General features: G+C 28.5%; 2 protein-coding genes across 2 annotated transcripts; both read right to left on the bottom strand.

Moving 5' to 3' along the window:
* Window positions 1–277: 277 nt before the first annotated feature.
* LOC131169005 (probable LRR receptor-like serine/threonine-protein kinase RFK1) lies at window positions 278–12,071 on the bottom strand. The gene is made up of 8 exons (XM_058142220.1): window positions 12,051–12,071; window positions 11,613–11,683; window positions 10,172–10,240; window positions 1,911–2,209; window positions 1,185–1,345; window positions 1,006–1,119; window positions 708–924; window positions 278–567 (listed from the first exon to the last, which is right to left on the bottom strand). Exons 1-8 carry the CDS (start codon window positions 12,069–12,071, stop codon window positions 278–280), a joined length of 1,242 nt encoding a protein of 413 aa, XP_057998203.1.
* On the bottom strand, window positions 11,768–16,226 carry LOC110638671 (probable leucine-rich repeat receptor-like protein kinase At1g35710). The gene is made up of 11 exons (XM_058142222.1): window positions 16,073–16,226; window positions 15,050–15,182; window positions 14,759–14,833; window positions 14,567–14,638; window positions 13,775–13,846; window positions 13,610–13,681; window positions 13,447–13,518; window positions 12,319–12,390; window positions 12,051–12,178; window positions 11,910–11,981; window positions 11,768–11,836 (listed from the first exon to the last, which is right to left on the bottom strand). Exons 1-9 carry the CDS (start codon window positions 16,197–16,199, stop codon window positions 12,115–12,117), a joined length of 759 nt encoding a protein of 252 aa, XP_057998205.1. The 5' UTR covers window positions 16,200–16,226; the 3' UTR covers window positions 11,768–11,836; window positions 11,910–11,981; window positions 12,051–12,114.
* Window positions 16,227–16,615: the final 389 nt, after the last annotated feature.

Raw genomic sequence — 16,615 nt, 5'->3', positions numbered from 1 at the left:
GTATGTGCATGTGTATAGATAAATCGATCCAATAAGATATATAGCAATCCCATTTGTCTAACTCCCACATATGATTATTATTCAAAGGAGAACAACAGAATTATTATCTATATTAAATATAGCTCATATATATATATATATAAAATAGTTATTTCTGATTTATAATTTTTCAAATAACAGATAAAGAATGAAAGTGACAAAGATTTTAATATTAAAATTGCTTTTCTAATAAGTGCTCGTTGAATATGAATGATTTTCCAATTGTAATTGAATTATGCTAAGCCTCACTTATCTTGTCAAGGAGGAAATCATTTTCCCCGTTTCGCGCATGATCTGCACTGATTTTCCCACTGACAATTTCAAGTAGAACAACTCCAAACTGTAAACATCTGCTTGCTCTTGCTTTGATGATAGACACGAATGGATCTTCCTCACGGCAAAGCCTTGCTAATCCGAAGTCCGATAACTTAGCAGTGTAAGATTTGTCAAGCAGAATATTTGCAGCTTTTATATTTCCATGAACAATGTCAAATCTTTTTTCTTCATGTAGATACTTCAAACCTTTTGCTATCCCCAAGCATATATCATGTCTCACTTTCCAATCAAGAATGGTTCTTGAATTTGGATCGACAAATTCATCAAGAAAGTATTTACGCTCATTTTTGCGACTTAATTAAACACAAATTTTATATGCTATGTTTTCTTACAGAACAAGGCCTGATGTAGGGAGCCATTATCCATATACTCATATATTAGCAGATAAAGGCCTTTCTTATCACAATAGCCATCCAACAATTGAACCACGTTCTCATGCCTCAATGATTTCAGGCTGAAAATTTCACTTTTTAATTCATTCTTCTCTTGCTGATTTATGTCAGGAGAAATCTTCTTCACTGCTAATTTAATTTCATCAGGAAGTTCAGCCTGCATGCAAAAGAATATCTCATCTCAGCTTAAAAAATTAAGTTTCGTGAGACTACAATTCTTTATGAAGTCATTCATTACCTTGTATACTATCCCATAACGCCCTTTTCCAATCTCCATTTTGGAGTTAAAATTTCGAGTAGCATCTATTATTTGTTGGAGGGTGAAAGATTTGCCTTCTATGTGTATTTCTGTCTACACAAAACAAAAGATAGAAGAAGAAAATTATTGCATTACTTCTTTGAAAGATATTTGCATACATGCATGCGTGCAGTGTATAGAGTCTCACTTTGTAGCTCTTTGCTTTTAAGGCAGCCCATTTTCCACATGAATGCCAATACAAGCAATGGAGTTAATACAGCACCTACAACAATCCCTGCTATTTGTCGAGGAGAGAGCTTCTCTCCGCAAACTTTGAAGTCTGAAAACAGCAGTGGAAGTAAGCAAGAAGTTTTTTTTTTTTTTTTTCTTACCAACTGTGAAGTTTAAGGAAATGTAATTAAACTTTGATAATTTATTTAATTATTTATTTACTTGGGGTTACAGCAATAGCTGATATAAGTGGTCCATTGAGAAATGGCGGATATAATGGAGATGTTCCTTTGCCGGCCCAAAAGAAATGAATCTCCAATAGATTATCATGTACAAGAACAGGTAACTCCTCGGGTATAATTTTTGTTTGGACCCTTTGCCCAATCTTTTATGTTGAAATCCTTTAATTTTCTTTCCCCCTGTAATGACAAGAGTAATTCCTTAACTAAATAAATGTTTGACCGATGGTTAATTAAATAAATGTTTGACATATGGTAATGAAATGTATTGGAGCTAGAAGAACAATTTCTTAAGTTTTTATTCTTAGAAAACAGTTGAGTTTTAGAACAGTCTACTGCAATTCATTCCATTACATTTTTTTTTTCATTATTAATTCACAAAATAAATAGAAGAAAAAGATAGAAAAATTACCTGAATATATAAATAAAAAATACGTTGCTCTAATATTTTGTAGGCATTATCAGAATCACGAGCAAAGGTATTTTCATTAAAGTGAAGTTTGACGGTGTAGTTGCTGTTCCTCAGGCAAAAGCCGTAGTAACAGAGCGACACTGGACAAAGGCTAGCTGCTTTGTACAATGGTCCCATATCGGTTTCAAATATTGAGGACTCGCTTGTAGTGTTTCTTATGTAATCAATTGGATTGTTAATGTCATCTTTTGAGAAATCTCCTGAACAAGCATAAGCCCATTTTCCATTAGGATCTACATAAAAATTTGATGCTGCATTATCTCTATTGTAATCAATCCCCAAAAAAAACATAAGCTTCCACGCCACCGCAATTTATAAACAGATTATAATACTCTGCAAGAAACATCATCCTTGTTAATTAGATTTTTTACAGTAAAAAAAAAATATTAATAATAATGAAAGGGAAAAGGAGAAGGATCTCCGTATTACTAAAGGAGAGCATTTAGTTGGTTTGGTTCTGACTAAACTGAAATAAAAAAAAAAACAAAAAAAAATTGAATTTCTGCAAAATATCAATTGAAATTGAACCGAATTCAGCTTGGTTTAGTGCAGTTCGGTTGTTGGTTTACACATATCAAAAGCAACAGTAAGAGCAAGAGAAACCCAAATTGTAGATGAAAATCACAATACATTTCAAAAATCCAAAACAAGAGAAACTCAAATCATGAACATATTTCACATATAAAAATCATAGATCTTGGATATGAGTACATGTCACCAACACAACAATAAAAATCAACAAGAAAACTCAAATTAACTCTTACATTGAATCACATTTTATAGAATCAAACTACACAAATATATCAAACCCAATGCCGTTCTTGAACATTCAGGCAAGGCAAACCCAGAAGCGACGCAAACCCATGGATTGATCGTTGATAAGAAAAACCCATATACAAATGTTGGTGTGGGTATGCAAGCAAGGCAAACCAGAAGTGATGCGAAGCCTATCGCTATTGGTGTGGGTCTCTTATGAGATGGAGCCAACAAGAGATTGTTAGAAAAATAACAATAACAATGGCAATAGGCTTCGATCGTGTAGTCACTCTCCTTAAGGAAATTATGCCTCCCACAATGTTACTGTTGGGCAATTTGAGCAAATCCCCCCAGGATAATAGAGCCAAAATAGAATTCTAAATAACAATTTTAAAATTTTTTCAAGAACGAATTAAAGAATAATAATGTTGATTATAAGTAGAAGTAAATAGAAGAGATAAAAGAGAAAGAAATAATAAATTTTTATTCAAAACTACTGCTATTTATAAAGTATTTACACCTCTTCGAACAGATATAATAGTTCACTTTGTATCTATTAGAATAACTACATCAGTTCATTTGCACCTTTTATAACAAATACAACAATTCACTTCGTATCTCTTAGAAAAATTATATTTTTTCACTTATACCTTTTAGAATAGAATAATTACATCTGTTCATATATACCTCTTAGAACATATACAATTGTTAATAATTAATAGTTTCTTTTGATACTTTTTAATGAACAGACATAACTATTTTGATGTGGAATAACTTTTTATATCGCTAACTATTTATAACAATCTCCCACTTAGTTAGTGATAAACACAATTAACATGAATTAAAATTTATGTATACAGAAGGAGCCTTTCGACTGAAACCTACTATTAGTATAAATATTTCAAAATCTCATTGAAATTATTGGTTATATTTAAATATTAAACTATAATTCCTATATTGACATGATCGAAAATATTATACACATAAATCTTATCAACTTCTTTAACACATTCACCATGAGTTTAAGCACCATATTATGACCTTGTATTACCTTGTAAATTCATAAACACTTATAAAGTTTTATTATCCAAACTTAATATCATCAAAAATTAGTTGTCTAACATACTCATGTCTTAAATCCATATGTCTAAACTTGCAATAATAAATCTTGCTAAATGCTCTAGACATAGTAGCTTCACTATCACAGTGCAAAGAGATTGCTAGCATCGGTTGTGGCCACAACTTTATATCTAGCAATAAATTTCTCAGCTATTCTACCTCTGTGCCTATTGTTGCTAAAGCAATAAACTCAAATTCCATTATGGAATGGGTGATGCATATCTGTTTCTCAGAAGCCCATGAGATAGCTCCTCCACCTTAAGTGAATATCCAATTAGATATAGACCTATTATCATTAATACTAGTTATCCAACTAGCGTCACTATAACCCTCAAATACTGAAAAAAACTTATTGTAAAACAAGGCAAAAAAACTTTGTCCTTTTAAGATAACTGAGAACTGTTCCAACAGCTATCCAATGATCAGTGCTAGGATTATCAGTATATCTTGAAAGTTTATAAATAGCAAAAGTATTATTTGGTGCAGACCCTTATTTTGTGATGAGTATGTGCATTGAGGCTGTGAGAAACCCGATGATGAAAAAATTATATGACTGTAAGATGTAATTGAAGGCATGGAGCTGAATTATTAATTCCGTGGCATGATCTTGAAAAAAAAATAATAATATATTTTTTTTGGGAAATTTAATTAAATCTAAATAAAATTTTGTTTTATTTAAATTTAATATGGGTAGTTCTTAAATGGACCTAATTAAGTTTAATTGGGCCCCATGGGCCTGAGAAAGCCTAGTTAGAAATTTCAAATAGGACCCATTTAATTTAAGTTTTTAAAAATTAAAATAAAAAAAATATTGTTTTCTCTATCCCTCTCCCATACAAACTCTCTCTCCCCCTTTAGCCCCACTCTCTTCCTCACTCTCTATTGGTGCCATGCCCTTTCCCTCTCTTCCTATTGGTTGGAACACCTCACCCATATCCCAGTCTCATTCAAATTCCTCAATCCTAGTTGTTTAAGTTATTTGAACCTTATCACACTAGGACTTCAAACCCTACCACACTTTTTCTTCACTCCCTATTGGTGCCTTCCCCTTCCCCTCTCTTCCTATTGGTTGAAACACCTCATCCATATCTCAGTCTCACCCAAATTCTGCAATCTTAGTTGTTTAAGTTATTTAAACTTTATCACCTTAGGACTCCAAACCCTATCACACCTCTCTCTCAAAACCCTATAAATACCATACTGGAGAAGGGAAGAAAAAGGAGGAGGAGAAGGAAAAAAAAAAAAAAAAAAAAAAAAGAAGAAAAAAAGGGAAAAAATTTAAAGAGAGAAATAGTCAAAATTCTTTTAGTTCTTCTTTCTTTCTTGCGATATTTTTTGAAGGTTAGTTCTTTTATTTTCTTTTCAAGATCTATGCCACGTAATATTTAATTTTACGTTCTTTGTCTTTTAATTTATCTTGCATGTTCATATGGATCATGTAATCATGTTTAATTTGAGGGGATACACAACTCTGCATATATTCAGTTTCTATCTCTCATATTTTTATTATTTTTAGTTATTTTTTGAATCTGTTAAAATTGTAGTAAAATTATATTCATATTCTTCACGGAATTCCATTAATTTTAGGCTCAAGAATCACTGAAAAAGCTTTTGTATTTTATAAGTTATAGCTATTTGAAGTTGGGGTTCCTGCAAAATCCGATTTGCAATATACCCGACTTGTGAAGCTTATATCTCCCTTGTTTCTTAATAATTTTGCACAAATCTAGTTTCTAAAATTAATTTCAGAATATTATGAATCTTTTCCAATTGGTTTTGCATTCATATCAGTTGTGGTTAATGAGTTATGAATTTTACAAAAAAGTAGTGTGATTCTATCACTTAGAAACGTTATGATTTATGTAGACCATTCAGCTAGGGTTTTGTTTGGTTTATAAATTTTACTATATTGTATGATGTGTTGGTTGTCTTCTGTAATTTTTTCATAATTTTTAGGCATGTCTAACTATTTTTTGAAAATCAAATTTCTTACTACCATCAATCTACTAAAATCTGAAAATTATATGTTTATGCATGTTCTTAGGTGTTTTAGGGTTCTAATTGACATTTGATCTATTTTTCTGTGTTCTTTTAATTTAAGAGGTGTTATGAAGTATTTGGATAATGCTAGAAGACTTAGACCATTAGTTAGTTATAGTTGATTAGGAATTTTAACCCCTTTAGGAGAGTATAGTTAAAATCCAATGTGAATTATTATTAGTATTTTCTTATTTTCTTTATTTTCTTTATTTTTTTTATTATAAGCAAAATTGATAAGTAGCCCTAAGGTAAGTACCAAAGAGGGCATTTACGTAGAGCTAAATGAGAGTAAGCCAGGGATATCATTGTCATACTAGAAGAGAAGACCCTTTTATTAAAGGTAACTTACCCCAATAGTAACTGCAATTACTAATAGGTAAGTAGCCCTGAATTCCTAAAATAACTATTGGCATGAAATGGTAGTAAAAATAGGATTTTTATTTGATAAATTAAAATTAACTTTGTTTTTTAATTTAACTGATTTTGCATGTAATTAATTTAAATAAATACTTGGTAAATCGAAATTAATATTATTTGTAAATTAAATTAACTTTGGCATGTAAAATAAATTTAATTTAATACTTGGTAATTGTAAAATAAATTTATATATTAGAAATCTTTATTAGGTTGTGATTGTTTGGGCCTTATATGATATTAGAATAAATTACACATGTATATAATTAATTTAGTTTAATTATCCTTAGGATAACTTGGTGAAAAATTAATTAATTAGGTTAAATAGAAACTTAGGGTTATTTGAAATTGAATTTGTTTGTAAATTAAATTTTCAATAATAAATTAATTTTAGTCATCTGGTAAATATCATTTAAATAATTAGCAACTCCATAGATAGGAATTACTTGTGCATGAAAATTATTTGTAAACAACAACCCTTTTGTGAATTACTTGTGTATGAAAATTATTTGTAAACAACAACCCTTTTGTGAATTACTTGTATGTGTAGGATTATAATTGCATTTTTAGGATAAAGTTTAATAAAGGAATAATAAACAAAGACTTATAGAAACATTAGTAGAGGACTGACACTCGAATTAACGAGGTTAGACCAAGCGTAAGGGGTTCCTAACACCTTCCCCTTACATACCCACTATCTCGAACCTAGACATTGGGCTATGGTAATGACGGTTGTGGAAACTTTGCAAGGAGTAAGTTGCCATCCATGACCCTCGGAAGAAACACTGAATATGTCCCGGTTATTACCTGGGTGGCGACTTCTGTCTATCTATGCCTTCGTAACATAAATCCTTAGCACTGTGGTAGTGTTATGTGAAGACGGTACTTACCAGTGATTTGATTCTATTAGGATTGTATGAAGTGCATGTCTAGAAAATGTTATCTAAGGAGGTAGTACTTAAGTGAGACCATTGTGACTCCACCATCTTTCCTTTACCTGGTGCATTTTATATAATTCTAGTCGATGATATTTTGCCTCACGTCCCCCGCTCTACATTTGGCCTAGTACAATGCATAGCATACATCAAACTACCAATTGCACTAGCATAGTCTAATTAATTTATAGATCTTCCTGAATTTTTGACTAATTTGTTAGAAACATCAAAAGGAGTATTAGCTTCTTTAATACACAAATGATTATATTTGGAAAGAATCTTATCAATATAATGAGATTGACTCAAAGCAAAATTTATTCTTGTGAATGCGAGTCTCTTCTTCAATACGAACATACTTTATAAGTTGGTCTACTATAAAACCTTTAGAAGTGTGCAGTAGTTTCTTTCTATAATCATTCCAAGTGGTGGGTAGTTTTGCAATCACAGTAGCCACTTGCAGTTCTTTAGACATTTCTATTTTCAAATATTTAAGTCTAGATACAAAAACAAACAATTTATGTACTTTAAAAATCTATATGTAACTTAATTTTCAGAAGTACACTTATTTTCTAAGGCCCGCCAAATTTCTTGTGGAGTTTTGATAAGTCGAAATAAATCATACATCTTATTAAAAAAGAGAATTTAGAATAAATCCTCTACATTGAACTTCATCTTTTTTATGTTTCTTTTGCGATGTTGTGACTATTACATCCTCACTATTAGATGGTTTAGGAATTTTGGATAGATTGTCACTTAGCATATGTGTAATGCCCAATTCAGTAAGAAAAAAAAATGATAATTTGTCCTTTCAGCAAGTAAAATTAGTTCCATTAAAACGCTCTAGTTTGAAGACATTAGAATTGATAATTTTATTGAAAACAGAATCAGAAACACCAGTGTAGAAGCTTCCATTGATGTTTAATTCCCTTAAGATTATTAGAAAAATAACAACAATAATAGTAGTAGGCTTCGATCATATAGTCACTCTCCTTAAAGGAATTATACCCCCACTATGTCACTATCGAGTAGTTTGAGCAAATCCCTTCAGGATAACAAAACCAAAATAAAATTCTAGACAGTAATTCTAGAATTCTCTCAAGAATGAATTAAAGAATAATAATGTTGTTTGTAAGTAGAAGTGAAGAGAGGAGATAGAATAGAAAGAGATAATAAATTTATGTTCAAAACTACTGCTATTTATAAAGCTTATATCTCTTAGAATAGAATAATTATATTTGTTCATAAATACCTCTTAGAACAAACACAATTGTTGTTAATAAACAGTTTCTTTTGATGTCTTTTAACGAATAGACATAATTATTTCGATATGAGATAACTTTTTATATCACTAACTATTTATACTAGAGACAACGGTGAGAGGTGAGACATATGCTAGTGGGTGCAAAAGAATCATGGTATCATAGAGTGTAGGTGGAGGAGAAGAAAGAAGAGGAGGAGGAGGAGGAGAAGAAGGACATGTAACGTGGAGGGTGATGAAAGAGAAGGAATCGCTGGGTCAAGGTGGGCGTGGAACTGGGAACGGGAACGGGAAGAAGTGTGGATAGAATGTGTATGATGTGACATATATTAGAGGGCCTCAACACGACATCACATAGGAATTTCGGTTTGGTTCGGCTTTCTTTGGTTTTTGATGAAAATAATCAAGCCAAACCAAATAACAAAAAATATTTAATACTTCAAACCAAACAAATTGTTTAGGCCAAAAATCGAATCGAATTGATTCGATTTGGTTCAGTTTCTTGATTTAAACTGAAAACTGCACTCTGACATATTACAACGGTATCAGAAGTACATGTGGGTGGTAATGAGATTAAATCACATGGAGATTTTGTGTGTTGAGTTATTAATTTGAGTAGTTAAGGGTTTACTAGCAAGAGTCTAAATTAGCGTAATTTTTTCACTACAACAAATTTAGATTTTAATGACATTTAGTTAATACCATTTTGTGCATGATGTTAAAGTAATAAATAACATTAAAATAACACGTAAAATAGTAAATAATATATATAACATCATATATAAAGCGCTATAAATTAGAGTGAAAGTGTTTTTAAAAATTTTAGGTTATAAGATTTATGCATATCACTAGGTGTTTGTTGATAATATTTATTAACATCATATTTTAAATTTTTATTGGCATATAAGGAATACTATTAAAGTTTTGATTTGTCGTAATGTTTTTAAAGTGAATTTGTTTGTAAAGTGTGCTTTTGTTAAATCATTTTAAATTTTGTAATCGAAGGTTATTTTCATAATAGTATATATGTGAAAAATCATTCATGATATCATCTAAATTAGTCTAAGAATACTCCAATGCGCAAATATGAATTTAAAAAAAAAATGATACGTTTGAAAATGGGCTCTCTGAATCTATAAACATGCACCTTGAGATTTTCCATGACAATACTTATCTCTCAAATTAAGTATAGAGCTCCTGGAAGAGAAAATTAAAAATGGAACAATCGTAAGAACCAATCTATAATCATATTTATGTAGAGTATGGACGACATATATCAATGATCACATATATATTCATACCTGTTTGGCTCGCTAGTTGACCACAAAAGCATCCAAACAAGAAAAGAAACTTGGTCACTTATTTAATAATTAAAGGGAATTCAATAAAATTGCACAAAAATAAAACACAATTACTTCCTTACACATCTATCTTATGCCCATCAAACTGTCTTTGTGATCTTGGACAATGAATTTGTAAAATTGTTATATGATAAATCCCTGCAACATCAATATATTTTGGCCTTATTTCATCATAACCTGCTCTAACACTCATTCAAGTTCTCAATTTTAAATGAATAAAACTAAAAAAGGTTAGCAATAATTCAAAAAAAAAAAGTTTAATATTCATGACTTCAAATTGTCTTTATTAGTCCAAATAAAAAAGAAATTTAGTTTGAAATTTCATATTATTGGAAACGTACGCTTCATCATTGATGACGCTAGAAATCCAGGAAGGAATCGACCCAGTAAGCATATTTCTTGTGAGAAACCTGAGAAAAAATTTTAAAAAAAAATTATCATAGTTTTCCAATGAATTAACAAAAATCATCTCATCTAAGATGGATTGATTCACTTACAAACTACTTAATGTTTGTTCTTCATAGTATCTGGAAGCCCACCAACTAAACTGTTGAAGCTCAAATCACTAGAGAAAAGAAAAAAAAAAAAAAAATATATATATATATATATAGAGAGAGAGAGAGAGAGAGAGAGAGAGAATTTGATAATCACAAAGCTCAGGGATTTTGACAAAGAATATAATACTATTAATTACTGACATAAAGAAAAAATGAAATATAATGCTGAAAATATTTTCATAATTTTCATTAAAAAATAGTAGATAAAGGGATTAATTCAAGCTTATAAAAATCATATAACTTGTGAGAGGCTCAAAATAAATAAAATAATCATATTTATCTATCTATGCATATAAATTAGACAAAGTTGTTTTTTTTTTTTGTTTTGTTGCCACGTGTATTGATTTTTTTATTGGTGTTGACATGTGTTATTTACCATACAAAGAAGGTTATTATGTTTGATAATTATAATAATTATTGTCTTTTATGATAAATATTTAATTATATTTTTATTTATTTTTTTTTTCTTTTAAGTATAATTGGTAATTATTATTATTATTTAAGTTAGAATTATTAATATATATATATATATATATATATATATATATATATATATATATTTACACTATTTTTTATTTTTTAAATTATTATTATTATTAATATTAAAAAATAAAAATAATATTTGAATATACTATATTTCTTTAGTAGAATAAGAGGATATAAAAAATTATTATTTGTATATAAAAATAAAAATATATAAATTAAAAATATTTATTTATTAAAATTATTATTAGTCACATGCAAAAAAAAGCACGAGCAGTTTCATAATGTAATATGTTGACAAGTTACAGAAGGCTATTTCACTAATGTGTTGACAACCTTAATAAATTATTATGTTTTGACCAACTTAAATACTTAATACTCATTTAAAATATAAATGACCTATTTATATTCCACATATCTTAATAATAATAAATCGAAAACGCTAAGTCAAATTTCTTACCGATGCAAGCTTGTTTTGCAATAATCATTCAAAATATTGCATAAAAGAAAAATAATGCAATAATACACATATCTATACTTCTGCTATATATATATATATATATATATATATATATATATATATATATATATATATATATATATATATATATATATATACCTAAAAGGCCATAATTTGGTAGTTCTGATTCTCCAATAGCAATTTAAAAAAAAAATTATGAAGAACATTTTTTTATAATTCTTTTAATTACTGGTTTCAAAAAAAAAATTATGCAGAACTTACAGGTAAGTTAATGAAGGCCAATCTCCAATGTACTGAGGAATTCGACCAGTTATTAGCAAATCCTCAATACCCTGCAGAAAACATTGAAGAATTAGGGATGCCCACTTACAGATACAAGAAGATAACTTATTGAATATGAGATGGACACTTACAAAGTCTTTAGTTTTGTCATATTTGCATATTTTGGAAAAGAGAAACCAGAATTCCTTAGATCACTAATCTTCCTGGACATATAATGGCACTGTTTAGAAAAATTCAAAAAAAAATAAGAAGCAGCAGTAGTTGGAATGCACTTACAAAGAAGTAAGATTTGATAAATTAAAAATTTCCAAAGGCAGCTTCCCCTCAAAATCATTTCCAGTAAGAATCCTGTGACCCAATGATAGAAAATCAATATTGTTCAGATTTGAATATCTTCAAGAGCAAATGAATGCTTACAGATCTTCGAGATTGGTCCATTTTGCAAAGAACTTAGGTATATTGCCAGTGAAACTGTTTCCAGCTATTGAACTACAAGTCTGCGAGATGTAAGATTGGCATAATTTTCTGGCAGCTTTCCAGTAAACCTATTGGAGTCCAAGAAACTGCAAAAATTTACCTCAGGTTAGATAAAATTGAAATAAAAAATAAATCCTTCATTTTATATCATTATCTATGCAAAAGCCTAATCTTATTCTTCAATTCTGTAGTCATAACGAAAACTTACAGAGTGTCAAGCCTGCTCAAGCTTCCAAGTTCTGGTGGAATATTACCGCTAAGATTATTCTGAAATAAGTACCTAAAGAAAACATGCAAAATAAATTGCTATCAGAACTATCAGAACAAATTAAATAATATATATATATTTTTTAAAAAAATTAAATAAAAAATATCAATTTGATTTGAATTTTTTAAAACCACTTTATAACAGTGGATATGTGAAATAAATTTTAACTTTTGACATTTATTGGGAAAATTATTATTTAGTTATTATTTAGTCTTATCTTAAAAATATTATTTAGTCCTCTTATTTTTAATTCATTAAACTGTTAGTCTTTTCGTCAATTTTTTCATTAATTAATACCACTCAAATTACTATTTAATTTCAAACTAATTAGTTGGTCCTTCCATTTTGAAAAACACATTAAATAGTCTATGTAATTTGGTTCTATTATCTCTTTAGTTTCTCCAATTATTTTTTATATTCAAATTGCCCTGATCTTTTCCTTTTTATTTCTCTCTGCTCATGTTTATTCTTTTTTTCTCCCACACCGTCTCCCCTCATTCTCTTTATGTTTTTCATCTTTTGATGGAAATTGGTAGAAGTTATCTACAAACAAAAGTTAATCGGTTTTTCTATATCTTTAAATAATAAAGCAACAATTCAAAAAAATTGTTTCTAATAGAGAAAACACAAAAATAATATTTAGCAAATTAAACAAAAAAAAAACTTGATTAAAAAAACATATATTAAATTGTCAAAAAACAAAATAGGCAGTTGAGGAGCCTATTTGATATATGATGGAATAAAAATGAAGATTTGATTAAAACTAAGATGAAAGTTTCCAGACTATGCAGAACAATAAATAAAAAGGACCATATAAAATATTTGAATATGAAAATAGAATTTAATTCTTCAAGCATGATATTTTTTCCAGTAAAAGTTTTATGATATTTTTATATTTAATTAACTAATTTAAATTTTAATATAGTTTTTTAAAAACCTATTATTAAATTTGTATACTTATTTTTAAATTAAAATTTTGCGTGTATATATATATATATATTCCATTTTATTGGCACTAAAAAATTGCTTTCATGAAACATAATCAAGAAGTATGAGTAATGATTTTACATTCCGCGCAGATTAGAGAGATTGCCCAACGCCTGAGGAATTTGACCTGATAATAAATTGTAACTTAAGTCCCTGAAAAACACCAAATTAATTAAAATAACCATAAAAATTTTTATACTTTAATATGTACTTAAACGTTTTTTATGATTCTCATGACACGTACAAACTTTCGAGGGAAAACAAATTTGCCAAAGAAGAAGGAATAGAGCCTGTTAGAAAGTTGTTGTACAAATCGCTGAGATAGGAAAACAAAGCGTAACGCCTTTAGTATAATATTTGCATTGAATTAAACAAATCAAATATGCGAGACAGTTATGGCGAAACTTACAGTACTTCCAAAGCTCGCAGTTGTCCCAGACTCTCTGGGATGGATCCATTTAACGAGTTGCGTGAAAGAACTCTGATCATCATAGTCATTGAATTCATTTATCATTCACTATGTTTGGAAATTCGGAAAATAAAGAGGAAAATAAATTAAGAAAACAATATACAATTAAAAAGTAAAAAAAAATCGAAAATTGAAAGGAAATTAAAACAAAGCATAAAAGAAGAAAAAAATAAACACAATTTTATTTTCACTGTAAAAATTTATTTTCATTGTAAGAAATGTTAAATTTAGTAACAATGGTTTATTGTCAAATATATAAAATTTGCTGTCATAAATTTATGGTAGCAATATATGAACGGTTGCATATTGCTGTTATAGCCATGTTATAGTCAAAATACTATCTTATTTATTTATATTATTTGATGGCACAGTATTTATAGTTATGTTTAGATGTTGAGAAAGTGGTTCACAAAAAATTACGTTTTCTAACTTTTAGAAGTTGAGAATTTGACTAGGGCTCAACAAGATGATATAACTACTTTTATATTTAACGGCTAATCTAACCGTTATTTTTACTGAATACTTTTATTTTAAATTACTCTTAAACAGCCAACTAATAATAACTAATATTTAATAATTAACTACAAATAAAATAATTTACAATTATTAAAATAGCTAATTCCTACTAAAACTGCTAATACTAACGAACATGGCCTATACTAAACATCACAACAAATATGCATTTATTGTGAATCATATAGAATTTTTTAAGGCAATTATGGGAAGACTTACAAGTATTTCAAAGCCGACAGATTCCCCAAGTCGTTTGGTATGGACCCGGATAACTTAGTGCCTTTAATAGTTCTGATCATTATAGTCATTGATCTAATTTGTCATTCACTATGATTCGAAATTTAGAAAATAAATAAAGAGAACAGGAAAATATTAGACAAAAACAAGAAGCCCTTATATTTATATACTTACATGCTCTCCAAAAATTTGAGTTTACCCACTTCTCCATTGATAGTTGCGATGTTTAAGTCTGCGTTTAGGATACTTCTGGCAACCGGAAGAAAGAAAAAAATGTTAAAAACACAATTTCTTTTTTATTTATATATTTCCATGTATGCAACATGCTAATAATACGCTAATTTGAGTCAAGAGATGAATAAAAAACAATTATTGATTAACGAGTAATAATATTATATAAATTATTATTTAAAAAATTCCTAATAATAATAAATTTAAAATATGCAAAGTGATAGAGGAACCTACATCTTTGTGACGTGACAAACTGTGTTCTTCTCATAGCTACAGTTGCACACAACAAATAAATTTTCATGCATCAATTCAGTATCGTTGCAATAATTGTAAGATTTCGAGTCCATCACCGCATTGAGAGCAGACACTGCAAAATAAACAATTGTAAAATATAAATATAATATTAAGTTTATAAAAATTTTACATTAAAAATTTTTAAATAATAAAAGTGAAATAATTATTTCATATTAAATGATTATTTTTATACTTAAATTAATTACAAAATATTATTATATGAAATATGTAATAATTATTATATAAAATTAATATTTTTAAATTACTAAAAAAATTCAATTTATGAACAAAATATTATTTACTACCATATATTACATGACATGTTAATTTTAAGGATAAAATTGAAATATTAAAATTATATAAGAGTTACTTTATAAATACATATGTTAGAGGTGGCAATTTTAAGTTCATTTAAATTGTTAGTTCAATTCAATACCACCCACAACCCATTTTTAAATTTTCACATATTTTGCAACAACTTTATATATTTTATATATATTATGTTGACTATGATATCTTATCTTTTGAGAAAAGAAAATTTCAGAGGAAAATTTTAATAGGTAGCCATTGATAGGAAAATTTTAATAGGTAGCCATTGATATAATATTTCTTATCTTTTTAGATGATTTTTGGTAAACTAACATGGTACTACATCCCAGCGAAAACTCACAAATAAGCAGAAATTTATTTCATTTTATATTGAAATATTTAACTAATAAATTAAGATGGCCAAATTCAAACTCTGAACTTTGTACTCAACTTAAAATTTAATGGGTTAGTAAACCTATACTCTAAGAATAATTTTATATCTCTATTATAATTAATGAACAAAAAGTCTTGACTATGATTAATGTTCAAATCTGTGTAACAAGAAGAATCCTGCATATATATATATTTCATATGAAGCACCAGAAATATATTACAACAAAAATGATCTATTTGCATATTTCAGATGATTTATACCTTCTTCTTTAGGCAATGCCGGAATAACCCCTGATGTGAGACGTGCAGAACCAAGTTCAAATACTAGAACAAGAAAGAGGAAGGTGAGGAGGAAAACAAACTTAGTAGCCATTTTGCAGCTCATCATGTGCTCTTTCCCAGCAATCTTTCATCTACAGAGTACGCACAAAGCTGCAAAATTTGGAGGTTGATGATATATTATACATTGAAAAGATAGAAAAGAAAAGGTAAAAACCCACTAAGAAAAGCCACTTTATTCTCTTTTTTTCCAGAGTGATCGGTCCATATGCTTGTTCTACAATGGATGCTTATGGGTTATGACAATTCACGCCTCACTTTTCTTTTCTTTTCTTTTTTAAATATCAAAGACATATCTTATATTTGGATTGCAATAATGGAATGCCATTAAGAATAACATAAAGGTAATTTTTTTTTTATCTTTTTTAGCAAAAATATAAAGGTATATATTTTGAAAACAATAGAATAAAGGAAAGTAATTTAACCTTCTCCTTTTTAAGTATACTTCCAGAAATCATTTGTGGC

Source organism: Hevea brasiliensis, unplaced genomic scaffold (genome assembly GCF_030052815.1).
Source record: "Hevea brasiliensis isolate MT/VB/25A 57/8 unplaced genomic scaffold, ASM3005281v1 Scaf380, whole genome shotgun sequence".
NCBI lineage: Eukaryota > Viridiplantae > Streptophyta > Magnoliopsida > Malpighiales > Euphorbiaceae > Hevea > Hevea brasiliensis.
Note: the sequence above shows the minus strand (reverse complement) of the source record. Positions and strands in the feature narration are given on the sequence as shown.

What these genes read in the sequence shown, in the direction of transcription:
- LOC131169005 (XM_058142220.1), bottom strand. Translation starts at nt 12,071, where the DNA reads ATGGACCAATCTCGAAGATCT. An exon ending in CTACAAAATATTAGAGCAAC is followed by an intron (nt 1,346 to 1,910) that starts GTATTTTTTATT and finishes TGCTGTTTTCAG; the next exon opens with ACTTCAAAGTTTGCGGAGAG. An exon ending in CCTACATCAGGCCTTGTTCT is followed by an intron (nt 568 to 707) that starts GTAAGAAAACAT and finishes GCTTGGGGATAG; the next exon opens with CAAAAGGTTTGAAGTATCTA.
- LOC110638671 (XM_058142222.1), bottom strand. Translation starts at nt 16,199, where the DNA reads ATGATGAGCTGCAAAATGGCTACTAAGTTTGTTTTCCTCCTCACCTTC. An exon ending in CTGTCGGCTTTGAAATACTT is followed by an intron (nt 13,847 to 14,566) that starts GTAAGTCTTCCC and finishes TATGATGATCAG; the next exon opens with AGTTCTTTCACGCAACTCGT. An exon ending in TTGAGCAGGCTTGACACTCT is followed by an intron (nt 12,179 to 12,318) that starts GTAAGTTTTCGT and finishes GGACTCCAATAG; the next exon opens with GTTTACTGGAAAGCTGCCAG.